General features: G+C 38.8%; 1 protein-coding gene and 1 pseudogene across 1 annotated transcript in view; one reads left to right on the top strand and one right to left on the bottom strand.

Moving 5' to 3' along the window:
* LOC139946238 (monocarboxylate transporter 12-like) overlaps positions 1–4,483 on the bottom strand; it is a 59,783-nt pseudogene extending 55,300 nt beyond the window's left edge.
* A 2,683-nt stretch (positions 4,484–7,166) lies between these two features.
* LOC139945964 (uncharacterized) overlaps positions 7,167–22,629 on the top strand; it is a 70,914-nt gene continuing 55,451 nt past the window's right edge. Inside the window, exon 1 of the mRNA XM_071943507.1 lies at positions 7,167–7,280. Within this exon, the coding sequence (XP_071799608.1) occupies positions 7,270–7,280 (11 nt within the window). The 5' untranslated portion in view covers positions 7,167–7,269. The remainder of the gene's footprint in view (positions 7,281–22,629) is intronic.

The raw sequence follows: 22,629 nt of genomic DNA, 5'->3' as shown, positions 1-22,629 counted from the left end.
TTGGCGTTAACTTTTCAAATGATCAAACTGAGCAAATGATCATTTTTGAACATTAAAAACCCTTTCATGACGTCATCAATGACGTCATCATTTCAAAAAAGTGGCGGTTTTATCTAATCACTATTACCTGTGTACATAGTAAGTTTTAAGTTTGAACAAGCTTTACTTTCGTTTTAAAGCTCAAAAGTTGTTTTTTGATGAAAAAATGCGAAGGCGAAATTTGACCCAGGGTAACGACCGGAAGTTAAGGTCATACGATTTTTGCGTTAACTTTTCAAATGTTGTCCAAGTCTTTATCTATCTGATGCCCAAGTATGAACATCATAGCATTCATATTCGTTGAGATACACCGAAAAGCAAATGACGTTTTTCAAATTTAAAAACCTTGCCTCGACGTCATCAATGACGTCATCATTCCCAAAAAGTGGCGGTTTCATCTCCTCACTATTGCCTATGTACATAGTAAGTTTTAAGTTTGTACAAGCTTTACTTTTGTTTAAAATTGCTGGAGAAGGTTCGCAGGGAAAGAAGAACACGAGAGAAAAAAAAAAAAAACAGAACAATAACAACAGTTGTTCGGCTGTTGGCCGAACACCTAAAAACATAACAATAACAATAGTTGTTCGGCTGTTGGCCGAACACCTAAAAAAAAACATATAACAATAACAATAGTTGTTCGGCTGTTGGCCGAACACCTAAAAAAAACACAACAATAACAATAGTTGTTCGGCTTTTTGCCGAACATCTAAAAAAAGAAAAAAAACATAACAATAACAATAGTTGTTCGGCTGTTGGCCGAACACCTAAAAAAAAAAAAAAAAAAAAAAAAACACGTAACAATAACAACAGTTGTTCGGCTTTTGGCCGAACACCTAAAAAAAACATAACAATAACAATAGTTGTTCGGCTGTTGGCCGAACACCTAAAAAAACAACAACACAAAACATAACAATAACAATAGTTGTTCGGCTCTTGGCCGAACACCTAAAAAAACAACAACACAAAACATAACAATAACAATAGTTGTTCGGCTCTTGGCCGAACACCTTAGAAGTATGATGAAGAAGAAAAACGAACAAAAATAAGAGGTGTTCCGGGCCGTTGCCCCCAACACCTAAAAAAAACGAACAAAAATAAGAGGTGTTCCGGGCCGTTGCCTCGAACACCTAATAAATTCTTTAAATCATTACCACTGAATTAGTAGGATTTGGTAAGAAGCATGGTGGAAATACGATATGGAAAAGTTTGCGGTAACACCATGTAATGACTAGCTCTAATGAGTTGGGGTGGTTCTGAAAAGCACTGTTGTTTTCAACTCGATGTTTTGATCAATCAGAGCATACTGATCGAAACGTCGAGTTGAAACCAACGGTTCTTTTCAGAACCACCCCAACTCATTAGAGATAGTCATTACATAGTGTTATCGCAAACCTTTCCATACCACTAAATTATTTGTTGGATTTTATTTTTAATTTGTTTAGTTGTCAAATAAATTAATTTGTTGAATGATTTTGCAATCTTTTCATTCACCTGCATTGTACAATATTCAACAAGACAAGGGATTTTTGTGTTTTTAAATTTGAAGTCTAAAGAAAAACGTTTTAAACAAACAAAATCAACCAACATTGTTAAACAGATTCAGAATTGTGGGTACTTTCCAGTGCGAAATTGCTAAACACATCAGTGTCATATCAGTCTAAAACTAAAATGCCATTCATGGGTTAGGAGGTTTTTTGTTTGTTCCTTTATTTTCAGTTTTTGTTTTGTGATTAAGACAAACGTGATCATTGCTGGCAAGCTGGGGGTGGGGGATAACAACACATGTATTGAAGTTTTCTTACCACATAGTTATCCTGAGCAAGTGAATCCATGAACATAGCAGCTGAGTTTATAACACACAGTAACACAAACAACCAAAATGCACTGATGACATTGTAGCCCTGCAGAGGAATATGAAGGAGTCTGCCAAGAAGGTTTCCAACACCACCTCCAGTAGATAACAGAGCTGCTGCAGAAAGAGTTTTACCTCTTGATACTGCATGAGGGACAAGAAATACCATCCAGGCAGCAGAAGTTGTTCCCACAAGGAAATCAATACCAAACTGAAGAAGTATCCTGGGTTTCTCTAGGATGACGTTCAAGGAAAACCAGGAAGCAACTTTCTTTAGTAAATTACGTAAGCCTGGTTCATTATTGTCATATTCTTGGTCCGTGTCTGTTATGTTTAACTTTGAATACTTATGGACGTGTTGATCATTCAGTGCACCAAACACAGTCACGTGGAACATAACAGCAGACATGATCATCAAGGTTCCACGCCAGCCATAAACTCCGAGAAAAAAATCGACTACTGGAGGGCAAGCCATAACACCAAATGACCCACCTAGAAATGATATGGCGTACATGGCTGGAAAATGCTCAGATGGTGACGATACCAGTGCAACCATCTGTGGTACGTAGGAAAGACCCATACCAACACCTGTCAAGATGTAAAAAATACAAGTATTACATTCACGTGATTTGTAATGTTTTCTTTGTTAATGTTCCACGTGGTCCAATTAGCAATAGAGCAATAGAGCAGGGATCGGGTAAATGCTCGAGGTGGTCCAGTTAGCAAAAGAGCAGGGAGCGAGTAACGTGTTACACGTGGTCCAGTTAGAAAAAGAGCCAAGACCTAGTTAATGTTCCACGTGGTCCAGTTAGCACAAAAGCCGAGACCGAGGAAATGATCCACGTGGTCCTTTTAGCAACAACGACCTAGTAAAAGTTCCACGTGTTCCAGTTGGCAAGGGAGCCACGGACCTGATGTTCCATGTGGTTCAAATAGCCGGGACCGGGTTTTTGTTTCACGTTGTCCAGTTAGAAATATAGCCAGGACCGGGTTAATGTCCCACGTGGTCCAGTTAGAAATAAAGCCAGGAGCCGATTTCACAAAGAGCTAAAATTGATCGTAACTGCAAATCATTAGTAGTTGCCTAGTACAGTGTGGTGTCACAATGCAAATCACTATGGTGATACTGAAAATTTGTCTTGCGATGGATTTTATTGCTCTGTGAAATCGAGCCCAGGACTGGGTCACGTGGTCCAGTTAGGTATAGGGCCAGGACCGGGTAAATGTTCAACGTGGTCCAATTAGAACTAGCCAGTACCGAGTAAAGCAATAGAGCCAGGATCAGGTAAAGCTGGTCATAGTCAACATGTTTCTCCTCTTTTTGTGATGAGATGGGGTTTGTATTATATTCACAATATCATTGTGGGAAGAGGGGGGGAGAAATTAATTAGTAAAAGGGGAATATCTGTGGGGAAAAGCAGACACAAAATTGAAAGTTTGCATTAAAAGTCCCCTTTTGTGGAATCTGTCGGCAAAAGTGCGACGTTTGTCATAAAGAAGCTTTTCATTATGGCTGACTCGTTCGCATTCTGACACTTTATTACCTGTTGTTATTCCCAATGTAATTGTTAACTGGAAGATGTTCCAAGTGAACGCACTGGCAAGGTATCCAACAAAAAGCAAGGTCCCTCCGGTCATTACACACACCCGGCTGCCAAATCGCTTTGCAAGATTCCCTGTGATTGGTGCTGTAACGTACAGAAAGAAACAAAAAAACTCGGACCATCAAAATGTAGAAGAACACAAAATTATGTTCAAAAATGAACAAGAACGTGTAACAAACTTTTGAAAATTTGAGCTCAATCGGTCATCGAAGTTGTGACATTATACTGAAAGAAAAAACACCCTTGCCACCAGTTGTGCGCTTTCAGATGCTTGATTTCGAGACCTCAAATTCTAAATCTGAGGTCTCAAAATCAAATTCGTGGAAGCCATTTCTCACAATGTTTTATACTATACACAGCTCCCCATTACTCGTTACCAAGTGAGGTTTTATGCGTATAATTGTTTTGACTAATTACCAATAGTGTCCACTGTCTTTAAAGTCAATATTTTGAAATCAAACTAGGTCATGTTGTAATGTTAGGCTTTATTTTCCCACATAATGTAGGGGGAATTAATAGACCTATAGATACAAACATGATTATTATCAAAAACCAAACCAGGTGTCGTGAAGCGCATCATCAACAATAACAATATTACCTCATTTTCTTTCTGCATACTATATTATAATAATACAAATCAATAGTGGCAAATTTTGGTATTTGTGAAATAAGGCTAATTATTGGCAGTACAATTTCCCATCCATAGGAAATGGTTTGCATGACTTACCAATGATAAAACCAATACTGTTTGACAAGCCGATTACGGTCCCCAGTTCATCTGCACTGCAATTTAGAGAATCCATCATGGGGTTGAATAAAACACCGAATGATTTAAGAGATCCCATCTCCAAAAAAATTACCATGAATGATATAAAGGTTAGGAGACAGCTTGAAGTCGTCATTTTGAGCTAAGGTTTTATACTCATTAAATCAGAGTTTCCCAAAACAGCCACGTTCTCTGGTCCGTTATACAAGTTGAACTTGCTGTTCATTTCGTTAGTGAGGTGGAATGAATGCTTTATACGTTTTGTGGAGGACCGACCATGCCATTTTTGTATTGTAGTGAGTCCCCGAAGTGTGAACTCAATATTATTGTGTATGTTTGACTCGTACTGCTGCGTAAACTCTAAAGGTTTCAACCCCATTGTGTCATGATCTACGACCCTTTGCACGTACATGTATGAGATGCCAATTACAGTCCCCATCAGTTCAGCTGTACTGCACTGCACCATAAAGAATCCATCATCATAATAATAATAATAAGGAAAATTTATATTGCGCATGTATCCACCTAAAAAGGTGCTCAAAGCGCATGAAAAGAAGAAACAGAAACAAATCAACAGAAGGAAGAGGGAACATCAGGAAAACAAAGGAAATAAACTACTGAAAAGCTGTTTGAAACAAATGAAATTTCAATTTGTCTTTAAAAGTGTCCACGGTGCCACTATCCCGAATGTGTTTTGGCAACTGATTCCATAGGAATGGTCCCAGCGTGCGCGTTTTGGGCACAGCAAGTAAGCCGGAATCCAAAGAACGAAGACGCCTGGAGGGAACTTAGCGCTGAATGAGACTGATATTATATTCAGGGGCGGAACCGTGGACACAATGAAAGAAAAGCAACAAAATTTTAAATATGATACGAGATTCAATGGGCAGCCAATGCAAGGAATGAAGGACTGGGCTGATGTGGTCTTTATATCTAGTGAGTGTTATGAGACGAGCTGCAGAATTTTGAAGTCTCTGCTTTTAAGTAACCGTGTGAGTTGATTTTGAGGCAATTGAAAGAAATTAACATTACCAAAGTCAAGCCTAGATGAAATAAAGGCATGAACAACCTTTTCGGTTGCTGAACGGGTTAAATATTTACGAATGAATCCTAAATTACGTAAGTAATACCGAACAGATTTACAAACAGAAGATATATGGGCAGACATTACCAAAGAAGAATCAAAAATGACTCCCAGATTCCGGAAAGCCGCAGACGGAGCAATGTCAACATTACCGATCTTAATGGATGGTAAACTAATCTTACTTAGTTGAGATACAGACCCTACACATAAGAATTCAGATTTGTCATCATTCAATTTTAAAGAGCTAGAACACATCCACAATCTGATATCTTCCGCACAAGATTCAAGCATGTGGATTGCCTCAAAAGCATCATCCTGGTCAGGTTTGAAAGTAACATATATCTGAATATCATCAGCGTATGGTACTTTACATTATGACGTTGGAGTCGGCACTTTTGAATCTGTTCGGCAAAAGCGGCTCTGTCGATGGCCTTAATGTTGCGAGCATTTACTGTACGATCAGGTTGAAGTGGCTTGTTTAGGTGGAGCTCACAGGTAACTCCCGAGTGATCGGATAAACCGGGTATTACTTGAATGTTCGAATACTGATGACTTTCAAGGTTGCGAATTATGAGAACATCAAGGATGTGGCCCTTCTCGTGTGTAGGGGAGCTGACTTTCTGCAATAGTCCATAACTGGCGATCAATTCATGACATTTCTTGGTGTTAGGAAGAGCAGGGTTGTCAAGATGAATGTTTAAGTCCCCAGTTATAAGAAGAGGTGTTGGCCGGAAAGTAAGTTATTTATTTATTTATTTTTTTTTTTTTTTATCTTTAGACATACACAATAGTTACAAGTTGTACAGGAGCTGTCAAGGTTAAAACAATAGTATAAAACTGTCATCAAAAGATGTGTAAAACCAGACCCCTGCCAACGATAAAAATATAATTATACAATATAAAAAGGTGATTGCACTGAAACATTTTAGAATCACACAATAGAAATCATTAAAACACAAGCAAAACCAGACTATTGAAAACAAAAAACTACACCCACAACAAAACACCGCAGCGATAAGAGGAAGGGACAACAATAGAAAATAAAAAAAAACATAGAATGGACTAAAAACCCTCAGAAAAAAATAAAATAAAAAATAAAATTGGCACAGAGTGCACCCTCACAGATTCATGCCAACCCACTGGGCCCGAGGACAGTGATAGCAGAGAGCCTCCCTAAACACCACCCAAAAAAGCACAAAGACCCCTCGTCCAGCATTACTGAGAAATCTTCCAGAAACTTGTTGAAACAAGTGTTCGGTGGTCTGTAAATGACAACGATGTCCACGCTTGTACTGACCACTGTGAGGGTGCACATCATTGTTTCCAAATGATTCGTATGTAGGCAAAGTTTTGACCGTTAATTTCAATTCATCACGAAAAAGGAGAGCAATACCACCTCCTCGTCTACCAGCTCTGGGCAGATGCTTAAATGTGAAACCCTCGGGCCGCAGATCGGCTATCACTGCATCATCACACGACTTCAGCCATGTCTCGCAGATGCAGACGACGTCTGACCATGATCCAGAACAAAGTCCTGGAACACTGTCGTTTTGTTCCGAAGTGAGCGAGCATTGAGCATGCACAAGTTGAAATGATCCACTTTCTCTCTTGTGCTGGACGAATCAAGTGTCAAAACTGCAGAGATCGAGTGTGGATGTAGTTGTTGTTGTTTTTGTCGTCGTCGCTGTCTCTTTTTGGAACCCATGCTTCCACGATGAAATTTTCAAGAGCCTAAAGGGTTGTTTGGGTTACAGGCTTCATGACGTCAGATTCGTGATGATAAAACGTTTTCTTGCGGCAGCCATTAAAATCCTCGGTTACCGTTCAATAAAATTGACAAATTTGGCTCTTTTGAGGGTGTTTTACTATTAATAACAGTCTTCACCTGATATATCACCCATGAGAAGGCGAACAATTTGCATCAATGATATTAAGGTAAGTTTTGATATAAAATGTAGTTCTTTTATGATAATTTACTTCGCATTAAAAATGACGGATACAAGTACGTGTGGCCGATAAACTTAGTGCTGCATCTAATTCGTGAAAATTGTCTTTTGGTTTTATTCTCAACATTTACTGATGAAGATAAGCTACATTCGGGAATTATTTGACAGGATAATATTTGTGAAAGTAGGGCCTGTCTTCTTAACTTGTTTCTAATCTTAAAAAGTTATTTGAAAAATCAATTGCTGTAAATTGATACTTCTTTTGTTTAAAAGTAACTCAATTTATGATAAAATAAAGTTTTTATTGTAGTGCAGTATAGCTTGTATGCAGTTTTTACTTGATCGTCAGAGTATGTTATTTTTATTCTAAAAGAATGTTCTAGTTTTCAAATAACAACTTACCTTTCGAAATTTCCCTGCTTTCCAGTTTCAATGCAAGGCATGTTGTTGACATATATTACAACAAAATAAAGCTATGTTTTCAGAACATTTTTGGTCCGTTTTGTTGTTGATGAAAACAACCATCATTTGTTGGCTTTCACTAAAATAAGTCATTTTTCAATCAAGTGAAGCTAAAAAGTGGGCTGCTTTAATTATTACAAGTTATTGAGGTATTTTTACAATATTAAACCATCAGAAAGCGAATATGCGTTTGTTACAATACAAATGGTATGATTATTGATTATGTGTTTTGTGGTGGTGTTATTTTTAGCTGTTCCGACCTACCGTCGGAACAGGTATTGTTTCTGTCGAGATTTTTATTTTTTTCTTATTCTTTGTTTCCGCCTAAAACCCATAGCAATTGCACACGTTTTTTTCTTTAAACCTAATCTCCTAGACCATAACTTCAAAAGAGTGAAATCATATACCAAATTGAAGCTTAGAACATAAGCTTTACTCTAAATGTAAACAAAATTAAAAATCTTAATTAATTAGCCACGTAATCTTCATTTGAATATAACTGGATGCAGTCGCTTCCATGTTATTGTTAAATATTCTCTTTGGTAAATGCCATACAGTATGTACCTATTATGAGTTGTGACTTCTTGAGATGAGTCTACGCATTTGAATATAACTGGATGCAGTCGCTTCCATGTTATTGTTAAACATTCTCTATGGTAAATGCAATTCAGTATGTACCTATCATGAGTTGTGACTTCTTGAGAGGAGCCTACTCAAGTCTCCTTTTCTTGTTTTTCGGTTTTCGTTTAACGAACGTGCGTATATAAATAGGGGTTTTTGACGACGACGACATACCATGGTGTCCACAGAATTACACTAAACTTAAACAGTTTGAAGATAATGACAGTTGAAAGCTTCCCTTAAAATATTACTTGCTGTGGTGTTGTAGTTTTTGAGAAATGAGTGAAAAAATGTCAATTAGACTCCGAGGTGGCGTCGTCGTCTGTGGACGAACGTGCGTAATTGAATAGGCGTTTTTGACGACGACGACGTCGTCGTCAAAAACCCCTAAAGGCATCTAATACTACATTTCAACCCTACTTAATAGTTATAGGCGTTGCAGTTCATATTTAGTGACAATCATGAAACGAGAATTATTTCGCCGGATCATAATCCCCTCTGTTGATATACATACATGTAAACCCTCGAATTGTGTATTGGCCCTTACAGCCTAGTAGTCATCAGTCGCGCTTACTTCTCTGATACCTGCGAGTTCGAATCTCCGTGCGATATCAATATTTCAGTTTATCCCCCAAAACTAATAAAATATTTATTTTTGTAATATTTAAGTTAGATTCTTATCTTTATATCGATAGTGTTGCCTTTTCTTTTTATCAATATTGTTAGCCCAACATAACATGTGTGCATGCATGACACGATGATGTTTGAAAAACACAGTAAGCGGAAAATGGTGATCATAAGCGGTGGTTAAGAGTTCTGTGAAATCAAATCGTACTAGATCAAACATCAAACCACCGACCCCCAAAAATGTTAAAAATCGTAATTAATTAACCACGTGACCCATTTTTGCATATTTAATTGTACAAGGGGACAAAGTTGTTGGAACTTCCTGTTGATGCTGACATCATGAGAACATCAGCATAAGTATTGGAATTGTACTACCTATTGAACCACTTGGAGTGTTCAAGGAGTCCAACACGTCAGTCTAGAGTCCAATTCTGATTGTAAAAATCAATTCAGGCATCATCTTCAATTTAATTTTATGCAACAAGCAAACTTATAAATTTTCTGATTTTATTTCAAAGGGTAACGTATGGCTGTTAGCAAACGGTTTCCAACAAAAACTACATGGTGTACGTGCACAATATTCTTACTGGCCTCAAGCATTTACCTCTAGATAATAAATCAAGCATTCAGGTCAAAAGTTTGTTATCGCATACACAGCTACTATTCACAAGAAAATCTATGTGGGGAGGGTTACAGACAGCACACAATGGAACCGGAGTTTAACAATGACAATACCAAAAGTGCAATCGTCAGCCGTTGAAGTTTATTATACATGGGGCTGATGGTGATCAAAAGGATAAAAGTCTGTTGTCGATACACAACCGCCCACTTATATTCAACGGACCATGAATCACGGACCATATGCAGAAAATAAAATATTCAAAAGAATATCCATATAATAAATTTGTCTGGTGTATAAACTGATGTCCCAGCCATGGGATTTTCGTGTGTTTGTGCTAGATTCCTCGCTCCCCAACCAAAGTGACTACAAAACGTCTCTAATGGATAACAATGGTATATTTCGACATGGTTTTTTTTCTCAGCAAGAGTTGTGGAGCCCATTTTCTCTAGTATTTATTTTTATCACACAACTAGTGTTCCCTTTTATGTTTTATTATGATGTTGGGTATTTTGTTTATCTGTTTCATTTAAATATATGGTTAAGTTTTATTTTACGCTAACTGTTTTTGTGTTTGTTCTTCCTGTAATTTTGAATTGTTTTGCCGCTACATAAGATTACACCCACTAAATAAAATTGCTTACATTGCTTTCTTCGTTAGAAAAAAAGGGGGGGTCCGTAATCGTTAAGGTTTGCTTTTTACGGGCCCCTCCATCCCCTACATGTGTTTTGCATTGATTTTTAGTTTTTGTTGTCTATTATTGTACGATTGCATTTGCTTGTAATAAATTATTTATTACCTTCTGTGTAGACTAAGCAAGTCTCGCGCGTATTTAAACTTGCGGGACCATTATGTTCCAAACCTTATGGAGTTTTACGTGGGACATTTTGTTTCGTCGTTTATTTTAGTTTAACGTAGTTTATGACCATGAATATTAGAAATATTGTTGGAAATGTAATACTAGTTAACAAAACGTATACAAGTAAAATCATTTCAACAACAGAAATCCTACTTTCGTGATGTCGACTTCCCGAGATAAATTATCACAGGAAGACGACATCCTAATTTTGGGATGTCGACTTCCCGAGATAAAATATCACAGCAAGACGACATCCTACTTTTGGGCTATCGACATTCCGAGATAAATTATCACAGGAAGACGACATTCTTCTTTTAGAATGTCGACTTCCCGAGATAAATTATCACAGGAATATGACAACTGACGTTTAGGATGTCGACATACCGAGATACATTATCACAGCAAGACGACATCCTACTTTTAGGATGTCGACATCCCGAGATAAATTATCACAGGAAGACGACATCCTACTTTTAGGATGTCGACATTCTGAGATAAATTATCACAGGAAGACGACATTCTTCTTTAAGAATGTCGACTGTTTGTAGTTATAATACTCCTTGGGGATAGGAGTTAACATTTGGAAAAACCGTGACCTCAATTTGGCCTCTACTTCCGGGTCAACCGGAAGTGGGACCATTTCTCAAGAACTACTCAACCGATTTTCAATTTGTTTTCACTTACAGACTCCTTGACATTAATATTGACTGTGAAAACCCGTGACCCCATGTTGGCCTCTACGTCCGGGTGAACCGGAAGTGGGACCATACGCCAAGTACTATACAACCGATTTTCGATCCTTTTTGTTCAGTTTTATCCTCCTAAGGCATTCAAAATAAACTTTGAAAATCCATGACCCCAAGTTGACCTCTACTTCCGGGTCAACCAGAAGTGGCACCATATCTCAAGAACTACACAACCGATTTTCTAACTTTTTTCAGTTACAGACTCCTTGGGCGTTAGAGATTAGCCTTTGGTTACCGTGACCCCATGAAGTGGCACCGTAACTCAAGACACTGTACAGTATTTTTCAAACTTTTTTTCAGTTATAGACGTCTTGGTCATTTTAACACATAATCGAAGCAAAAGAACACGGAACAGCTTTGTGTTTGTTCACAAACACCTAATGTCTAGTTTTATATTTTTTTTACAATCATTAAATAAATGCCTCACACACAAAAAGCAGACGACGCACGTTTGTTCTCATGCATTATTATTTCCCCCATGATCCACATCGCAAATATTTGCAAAGATATTTGCGATATGCGATGTCCCTTCAGGGCCACCATAGAAAGTGATCTCGCGCGCTTGAACTGATTTTGATTCCCTATTCAATTCTAACATAAAATATACAAAAATGCATTAAACACAATGAAAAACCCAATCAATTAAAAAAAAAACAAGGTCGATCAACTCGTGGCCTTTAATCAAGGCGCACGCGGCGGCATCCCAAGATGTCAAGAAAAAAACACTAGCACGAGCATGTGACTTTTTAGTGCACCATTTTGTGTGTGGGCAACGGGGCGTGCACGCGGCGTGTGATCTTTCTTATTGGAAGAAACATGGGCGGGACACGCGAGCTTGCACCTGTGCTTAGGCCGTGTCCGAATGTTTCGGCCGTGGCCGCTGGCTGCGACCGCGGCTTTGGCAGCGTCTAGCGGCCGTGGCATGACGCGGCCAACAAAAACATAGACCTTATCGCAAATACCGGGGCGCGCGCGTAAAGCTTGGAATTAGGTGCATTGTGGTCTAGCTGGTAGCAAAGTTTGATGCATATCTATCCCACAATGCACCTCATTCAACAGTCTGCGCTTGCGCATTGGTATTTGCGCTTGCGCATTGGTATTTGCGATAAGGTCTATGCGGACGCGGCTGTGAATTCGTGTGCGCGCCCTCAAGCGGTGAAATGAGTGTTTGCATACGTCGTACATGTGTTGTTTCGTCTGCTATAATGCAAACAAACAACATGCACGATTGGACTGAGTGATGTGAACGGCGTAAATTTTGAAGTTGGGGGGGAGGGCTCAACATTTTCTCTATTACTACCTCTCAAGTAGAATATAAGTTTGAATCTATTTGTATATCTATACTTCAGTATAGTGTCATGTTTTATTTAGGGATTTCAACATTGAAAAGTGAACAATAAACACTTTTTTTTTATAAACACCAAAATAAAACAACCTTTTTAAGATAAAATTATTTTGGTTGACCCAACCATGCCAACTGGTGTGTAATGATTATCAAGCACTGTTATACTAGATGCTTTCTGAGTCCTGCAGGAAAGAATTCACAGGGTTATTTTAACCCAAGACCTCCCGCATATTATTAGAGCAGATCTACACCAGATGTCAAGAGACTAGTTCGATAGTATTGTTTATTGACAATGGGTACAGCAAACAATTTAAAATAGATGTAATCCTACCTCAGTAGTTAGTTACCCTGTGGATTTTCCCCCCTGCAGAACCAACCACCGACAGTGCTTTCATCAGTGTTCTAGTATTCTTGCAAAACCTAGTATTACATCTATTTTAATTAAATAATATTGTAACAAACATAGCCAATCAACCTCTGGCCTGGCCAGTAGGTCCAATGGGTGGATGGGGTTGGGTGGATTAGTTCGGGAATTGATGTGGATCACTGTGGATCACACCCCTGTCCCAGACTACCAATTATCACACAATCAACAATTAATTAAGACACAGGAGATAAGTTTGACTTTTGAGACGTGAGGTTTATTCTCACCAGCTCTGCCTTTTATAGGCCAACATAATACAAGTTTATAGAGCATTGCCCATAGTTTAACCAATTAGGGAATAACAGTGCGAGGACACGGTCTTCACTGCTCGTAATGACCGGGTTGGTGGCTGGTGCAGTTAATGGTCTTCGCACTGTTATTCCCATTAGTAAATACCTTTTTAACGAAATAAACAGCTTAAGTGGTTAAGTGTCAATACGTCACGCTCTGCATACGATCGGTCAGTTAAAAAATTACATTGTAAACTTCGCGTGTGCAAAACCAAAAACAAAAACATTTAACCTAACCTTATTTACTTAATGAGGCTGGAAGATAAATTCGTTATCACAATCGCGGGAGTGAAATACAGAAAAATATAGCGCATCTGCGTCCCATCAGCCTGGTTGGATATGGAACGCATAATAAGGAAGTGCTATATTTTTCTGTATTCTACTCACGCTTTTTTGATAACTTGAAATTATCATCCCTTAATACATCCCCTTGTGATAAGATTTTGACCAATCAGTGCCTGAAAACTGTCCAAGGTATTTATTAATCAAACTTAAGACCAACTTAAAGACACTGGACACCATTGTAAATGGTGTAGCTCAACATTTGATAAAATAACAAACCTGTGGAAATTTGAGCTCAATTGTCTTCGAAGTTGCGAGATAACTATGAAAGAAAAAACACCTTTGTCACACAAAATTGTGTGCTTTCAGTAGCCTTGCTCCTCAAGGCAGTCGCATTATTCGCTCTGATGAAAAGACGCCGCTGTAAACCCACCCGTATATACTGTGCGACTGCGTGGTGCGTGATCACACCGCACGATAGTATACACTATCACATACTCGTTACCAAGTAAGGTTTTATGCTAATAATTATTTTGAGCAATAACCAATAGTGTCCACTGCCTTTAAAGCCTGTTTATAGTCGTTCGAAATGTTGACGTCGGAAATGTTGACGCATGATTCTAAAAAACACGGTTTATAGACATCATCACTAAGGCATATAAACTGTGTTTTTACAATCGCTGCGTCAAGATATTCATTGGGCGACTTCAAGGCCCTCGTAACAATTCCTTTGCATCATTTTAGAGAGATTAGTAAAACAATGTCACAAAATTTATAAGCATGTACAACTAGTTTGTTACTTTGTGTGAAACTGGGCCCTAGTCATAGCTGGTTTCTGAGTAGTCGGAAACCTGACTTACAGTAGAACTTAAGAATGAACTTTCCAAATTCTGTATCTGAAGCTGTAAGGACGCATCTAACCCATCCTTGGACGAGTAAGAGATAGGATAATCGTACCGCTTTGTGAAATCGGCTACTGGAGTTGTTTATTCTGATCCATCCATCATCATGTCATATAATACAGATGCTTTGGGGGTTTTGGGGTGGCTGTTCCTCCATCTGAACTGGTCTTACCATAAAGATCTTAATGGTCATCCTCGTACTCCTCCAAACACCACAGATGACACCGGGCATGGAGAGGTCATGTCTTCATAAAAGGGCCATGATATAGGCCTACGGCTGCACGTTTCATCTTCCATCCTTCCTAGTTGAGGGGTGTTTTAATTCCTGAAGTGAAAGTATGAAAGTAATTTTCAGTTACCACCATGACAATTGTATTTTATTTTTACCAGAGCAAATATTACCAGTGAAACTGGAAAGCCCAACCAGCCCTTCAATCTCAGCTAACCCATGGGAGGTAAAAGTAGACCTACATAGCTTACCCATCATCACCCAGTTACTGGGTCTTTTCTACATCCATGGTCCTACAGTTAACTAAAATGTTCCAAGAGTAAGACCACTAACCACAAGCCCCCCCCCCCCATAAAAAAAAAAAAAAAAAATTACATTAACACAATTTTGCCTAAGTTTATCATGTTTATTATTAAAAACCCAATCGTTATGTCACGACTGTCTGTTCGTGGTTGCAATAAACAGATGACAAGGAATCCCAGGATGATGATAATTTCGTACAAAACGAAACGAGCAACGCTAGGGTAGGTTTGGGTTGTGAGTTATTGTCAAAAACAAAAAACATTAAAAGAAATTAAATTCAATTGCAGGATAAAAACACGACCCGAAATAGCAAAACAACACGAAAAGTGCGACATAATTATCACAGGTCGTCTTCTTCTTTATCTAAACATCACTTACACTTGAAGGTTTCACCTGTAGCAGCTTTAGCAGAAGTATGTAGTACAGTTTCTAGTCCCATCGTAAACAATAAAGCACTAGCACGTAGCAGCAGACGACACACCACACGCCACACACACACACAATATCAACAAAATGGCGTCCCGGCCACAAGCAAGTCACCTCCGCTTGTGGCTTGAAATCTGTGACGTCGCGGCCGCAGCCACGGCCGCAGCCAAAAGAAAAAAAAACATTCGGACACTACTTCAAAATGGCGCGCACTGCCAGCGGCCGCAGCCGCAGCCGAAGTCGAAACATTCGGACACGGCCTAAGATAGTTTCTTCATTCCTATTGGTCGAGAGCAACGGCTGAAAAAGTTGTGCCACATCACGCGATACGCGCGACGCGCACAGCAATCTCCTTATAAGGAGTTTTTTTTTCCAGAGGGCCTTACCACTTTATAGCTGGAGGGGTGCTGTGTTGAAAGAAATCATTGAACACGTCTCGGTAAAATTATCAAGAAGCAGGCCTCGGCGGGTTTAAACCACTAGTTGAAAACCTCTTCACCACACATTGATTCCCTTATTCAAGAGTCAAAAAGAGTTATTCAATTTCAAAAGTTAGGCATTAAATGGTAAAATAAAATCATGCAATTTCATTAGGCCGCAAGAAGACTCATTCAATTTCGTTAAAGCCAGCAGCAAGAGCTTGTCAACCATTCAATTTCATTAATAGGCAACCATTTTCCAAATGTTTGCATTCAAATTCAAATTCTATTTTATGTGCTTATACTCATTCGTTGCTGCCTATAAAAGGCACAGATACTTAAAGGGAAAACTCATTTCTACACTGGTTTGACGTTAAGCCCAACGGTTTTGAATGAAAAATGGATGCCCGTGGTCGGTACAGAGCAAGATAACATTGAGATTAATTTGTTTTTAAATTGTGTAACGACCCCTTATAATTCTAAGCTTTTTGTTTCCTTAAAAAACTTATTAACTTCTAATTTGACATGTTCCAGACATTAGCAGAAACAAAGACAACAACATTACCAGTGCAACAAAAGCTCAAAGCACAAGCAAAAGACTCATTTCAAAGTTATCGGATACAGGCTTTAACTTTAAGGGTATACAAAGCAAAAGGAACAGTTATTTCAATTACCACCTGATAAATATACACAGACACAAGGATTTGTTGTTGTAGTGAACTCTGCCAAGAGTTAATTTATTCCGTACTCTGAATTCGGTGGTAAAACGCCAATTCATAATAATATAAGGGATTTCCCTTTATTTAATTCCATCCAGTGATATCCACACTCATAAAGAAGTATACCAGTTCCCATTATAATACACTTTGCGACCAATTCGCAAAGAGTCCCAATTCCTCACTTTGCGAACGGTAAATTTCCAATCCGCAAAGGTTCCCACTTCTCGGCGATTTGCCAAAGAAGGTACCAGACTAATTACAATTATTATAATTAAATTATTATTATAAATTATTATAATTATAAATGCACTCATTGACTGGAGAAAACTCCGGGTCAATGAGGTTCCCACTTCCAGCGAGTTGCCAAGAAGGTACCAAATTAATCTACTTCTTTATATACAATCACATCATTTTATTACCACCATATTTATCTATATCAATTCACATAAATTAATTTACCACTTCCTCACAGGCTACAATGCCTATTAGCTTCTTGTTTATAGGAACAACCTAAACTTACCGCTTTAAGTGTAAGTTGTAAGATTATCAGTCATATCAATCTGTACCACGTATTCCGTAATACCCTGACCCTTCCATTAACCCCAGGGAGGGAGGGAGGGAATTTTGCGAAACTATACAATCTATCTTAACTCCTCGGTGGCAGAATATTCAATGACGGTTCACAGAAAGACAAGCACCCTTTCCCCAAATGCATTGCTTTGGTTGGTTGAAAAGAACAATGGAACCACGTCTGAATGCGCCCTGACAATCCCAATCGCTTATAGCCTCGACTGTGCAACCTGACTATAAGTATGCATATTTCCTGGTGTTAAATCGGTTTACTGCGTTACGCATTAAACCCTATTACCACCTGATAAATATACACAGACACAAGGATTTGTTGTTGTAGTGAACTCTGCCAAGAGTTAATTTATTCCGTACTCTGAATTCGGTGGTAAAACGCCAATTCATAATAATATAAGGGATTTCCCTTTATTTAATTCCATCCAGTGATATCCACACTCATAAAGAAGTATACCAGTTTCCATTATAATACACTTTGCGACCAATTCGCAAAGGGTCCCAATTCCTCACTTTGCGAACGGTAAATTTCCAATCCGCAAAGGTTCCCACTTCTCGGCGATTTGCCAAAGAAGGTACCAGACTAATTACAATTATTATAATTAAATTATTATTATAAATTATTATAATTATAAATGCACTCATTGTCTGGAGAAAACTCCGGGTCAATGAGGTTCCCACTTCCAGCGAGTTGCCAAGAAGGTACCAACATTAATCTACTTCTTTATATACAATCACATCATTTTATTACCACCATATTTATCCATATCAATTCACATAAATTAATTTACCACTTCCTCACAGGCTACAATGCGTATTAGCTTCTTGTTTATAGGAACAACCTAAACTTACCGCCAAAGCAAATTTTGATATAAAAATTTGCCCAAACACCCCCCCCCCCCTTTTTTTTTTTTTTTTTTTTTTTCCGAGTGTGAAGTGGAGAACCTCAACCCGTCTGATAAATTTTAATGGAACCAAATGAATCATGTCTTGCCAGTACGCACCTTCCGGGAAGGGTTAATGAGATGGGGTTGTTTTATAACAGGTGCGTTTTGCATCTCCCGAAGTATCTTCTTTGCATACATATTTAAATCCCAAATGCAGCGTTTTTCTGCCCTCCTTTAACTTTACCTTGATACTTCACCCTTAACAAAATGTCTGACCAAATTAACCGTGTGTTGGGTAGGATGTTCCTAATTACCTTTAGGCTCTCTTTACCCTATGTCTACTCTGTCCCGAATTTTCCTTCAAGATATCTTTGGTCCCTAGATATAACACTATTGTCGTCGGGACCTCGCCTTTTGCCAGGTATCTCCTGAGCCTAGTACCAGCCGTCCAGGCGTGCCCCAGACACGTCTTTCCATGCCACTGTACCACCACTGTGTCGCTGCTGTGGCGAATGATACTGTCCCGGTACCCACGTTCTTGCTTCGGATTGATGAACATCTTTAGGCTCTCTGTTACCCTATGTCTTATCTGTCCCGAATTTTCCTTCACGATATCTTTGGTCCTTATATGTAACACTAATGTCGTCGGGACCTCGCCTTTTGCCAGGAGTCTCCTGAGCCTAGTCCCAGCCGTCCAGGCGTGCCCCAGACACGCCTTTCCATGTCACTGCACCTCCACCGTGCCGCTGCTGTGGCGAATGATACTGTCCCGGTACCCACGTTCTTGCATCGGATTGATGAACATCTTTAGGCTCCCTTTTACCCTATGTGTTATCTGTCCCGAATTTTCCTTCAAGATATCTTTGGTCCTTAGATGTAACACTATTGTCGTCGGGACCTCGCCTTTTGCCGTATCTCCTGAGCCTAGTCCCAGCCGTCCAGGCGTGCCCCAGACACGCCTTTCCATGTCACTGTACCACCACTGTGCCGCTGCTGTGGCGAATGATACTGTCCCCGATAAACATCTGTATAAAAACAAATTCAAAGAAAAACAGCCTGGGTAATCTGTTCTGACCAATATTTTATCTTGTCAAAGTCTTGTATGTAGTTGAAAATGTTGTACACAATTTGTTAACAACCAACTCAAAATTCACCAATCTTGTAAATGATTATTTATCTTAAACGGCAATATGCTAATTAAAGAAGCGGTTGTCTACACTGCTTATTTATGACCTTGCTACAAGCTACCCCCTTTTAGACAATTGAAAACATTAAGTCTGGCCTAATGTAGGATTCAAGTGCTCCAGACTTCCATCTCCCCATACTTTTGATTTGTTCCTCCCGAACCCCAAACATATCCTGCAACTATGAACTGAAAAGGGTGTGGGGTTTACCTGATGGCCTTAATCCCTACTTTAAGATGTGATTAACTTGTCTGGCTGACATAGGGTCCCCCTCAATGTACAAACGGTGAAGTATTGGCATTCCTGTCAATAGAAATGATTGAACTTTACCCACTTGATCCGTTTTTGAATATCTTAGAACTACTTGCAAATTGCCTTCCTGATTAAAGGAAATATCACCAATACGCAACGCCCGGGAATTTGCCATCGTGAGTTGTAAACTCACTCACCCTCAGAATAACCGAAAAGGGCAACCAAGAATGCTGCTTTTAACAGCAGAGCTTCATATGCTGATTATACTTTATACATTAACTATGCTACTTTAATAAAGGTCATATAGGTCAAATATGGTATGTCTGCAAGCTATGCTGCAACCGGATGAAGATGTCTGCAAGCTATGCTGCAACCGGAGCAACTGATTCCTTTTTAATCATTCATCTTCTCTTTTCATCTTCACCTCTTCTATGTTTGCATCGAACATTTTTGTCTTCACTGTAAAAATTACACCCTGTAATTGAACCTATTTTTAATCATGCATCTTGTCATTTCATGTGTATGCTATGTTACATTTTAATCCAACATTATAATGGGTTATTTTTTGTAACCACTTTACGAATTGTTATCTTCACTGCCAATAATTACACCCTGTAACTTGAATAAGTGGATCACTCGATCATTTTTAATCATGCGTCTTCTCATCTCATGTACATACTCTGTACGTTTAGTCCCACATTATGTTTGTTACTTTTTGTAACGACCAAATTTTCGTCTTCACTGACAATAATTGCACCCTGTAACTTGAATAACCGGATCAACTGATAATTTTTAATCATGCGCCTTTGTTGTTCATATACGTAAGCTTTACGGTTTAGCCCGCCTCCATTGTTCGTTACATTTTGTACCGACATTTTTACGACACAACGTGTCATTGCCATGGAACATCAGTGCTGTGTTGACCGCCAGATACGAAAAACCAACCGATATTGGAAACGTACACCTGATCTATGCAAATCAGCGCTTTCAGGTTCAAGCTAGTACTGACCTCCCTGCTAAGCTATGGTAGCTGCTACTGTTACCGATGATACTTAAACTATATAACGACTAAAAAAAAGACTAAATTAACAAAGCTTTAATGTGTATATTGATAGCATAGCCAGATAAGCCTTACCCTGGGTACCGCACCCAGTCTTATTCAATGTTCCCGCCAAACCATTGAACCGTGTAACTCTTTATACTTAACAAGTATAAAGCAGATTTATTCTAATTCGCCTCAGGACCCAACCGAATAATTCAATATTTTGCAGACTGGCGGTAAAAACTAACCAGACTGCTCAGCACTGGAAATGTAATGGAACATCTTGAATCTTGCCGAGGGTCCAAGCGTCTACAATCCTCATTCATCTTAGAAACAATGAAACTACCCGTGGGATCCTCCCATTTGTGCAATTTATGAACATATGAAATATAACTGCAAGCATAGAGAATCACACTGGATTCACCAACTCAAGACAGTCAAGCCCTTTGGACCAAACATAAACACTGGTGTTAAATAACTTCCCGTTACCCCCACTTCACTTCTGCTTGAGAACTATAATGTTGTTTATATTCTGTAACTCAAGTATAAATTAATTTTTTAAAGTTGTCCTATATATTTGTTACTATAACTATCTCATGTAAGTAACCCCCCTTCTTTTTTCCACAGGTCCCTCATACCTATTTTTAATACCATCGTACTTTTGATCTTGCTTTTCTCTATTAATTGACCATTGTTAATTGCATCATGATGCAACTTGTTCTCTAATTCTACCTTTTCATGTTTCCCTGCATTGTTAACGAACAATGCATTTACCACTTTTATGGTCCAGTAATCCATCCTTTCATATGAAACCTCCTTTGTCCTCGCCACTCTACTCGTATTGGTTCATAGCCACCAATTGTTTCTGAAATAGAAACTTTGATTGGCTGTTATTTTCCCGCTTCTTTCTTTCCCGCTTCTTTCTTCATTTAATCCATTTCCCCTCTCTTTGTCTATGAATGGATATGTATTTGTTTGTACTTGTTTTATGCCTCTGAACTAGGTCCGGTTTGGATCGAAAGCTAAGGCCATCTATACCACCCTATTCATTAAACATATGAAATACCAGATACGTATGTACAAATGGAAGAAGATGCAAAGGTCTTTAATTTTAATATTATGCAATAGGCTACCCCTTGATTTATGGAAGCTGGCCATTTAGTGCCTAATAATGATCAATCATTCCGAAAGGTCATAATGAAACTTGGTATTGCCCTTCTATTCTTTATGTACACTTTGTTCTAGAGCTTGATTAACACATGGTGCTGTGACGTGCAATGCCCATAATTCATCGTCAATTATGCCCATGATCTAACTGGTGTTAATAGCTGCCTCATTCTAAAAGTGCGCCATCCCCCCTTATTGGACGAGCTGCTGCTCTCTGTGCGTACGATCTGACACTATTTCAATCATTCTATGTGTTCTATGGAGATGAGCTCGCAAATACACTGCTACATAAGTCAAAAAATGCAGAGGTCCATGTAATGTATAGAAGTAATTGGACGCCTGTGTTTATTATCTTTCCATATTATAAAATCCCCCTCGTTTACAGCCAGCAAGAAATATTGTGTCTTGACCGCTATTTGTACTAATATAGGGTCACGCTGCTTTATAAGATCACAGCGAAATCCACAAACTCGCTATGAATAATCTTAAAAATTTTAAGGTTAGCGGTAGGCTATTTGTACTACTATAGGGTCACTCTTCTTTATAAGATCACAGCAAAATCCACAAACTCGCTATGAATAATCTTAAAAATTTTAAGGTTAGCGGTAGGCCCTCGCCCAATTCGCTACGAACCGATATCAATGGATTAAAGGGAGTTGATGGTTAATTCATATGCTGCATGTTATCCGCCATCGGTATGCTTCAAGAGCCCGCTGTGCAATCAATGGACCCCCATGCAACTGCTCCCTACTGTACTTATTTTGCACCCTGCATTTGAAAGTTGGGCACCACCCAGTTCTATTGAAGATGATGTCCCTCCTAACCTACTACATGCCCCATCCCTGTTATGTATGGAACACCCTGAATATTGACTAGAGTTTGCCAAGTTGTACACTAAACTACTAGGCTTACTTATTCCTGATTGGCCTGACTGACACAAGCTCTGACTA

Source organism: Asterias amurensis, chromosome 13 (assembly GCF_032118995.1).
Source record: "Asterias amurensis chromosome 13, ASM3211899v1".
Classification (NCBI taxonomy): Eukaryota; Metazoa; Echinodermata; class Asteroidea; order Forcipulatida; family Asteriidae; genus Asterias; species Asterias amurensis.
This window is presented reverse-complemented; position numbering and strand designations above follow the sequence as displayed.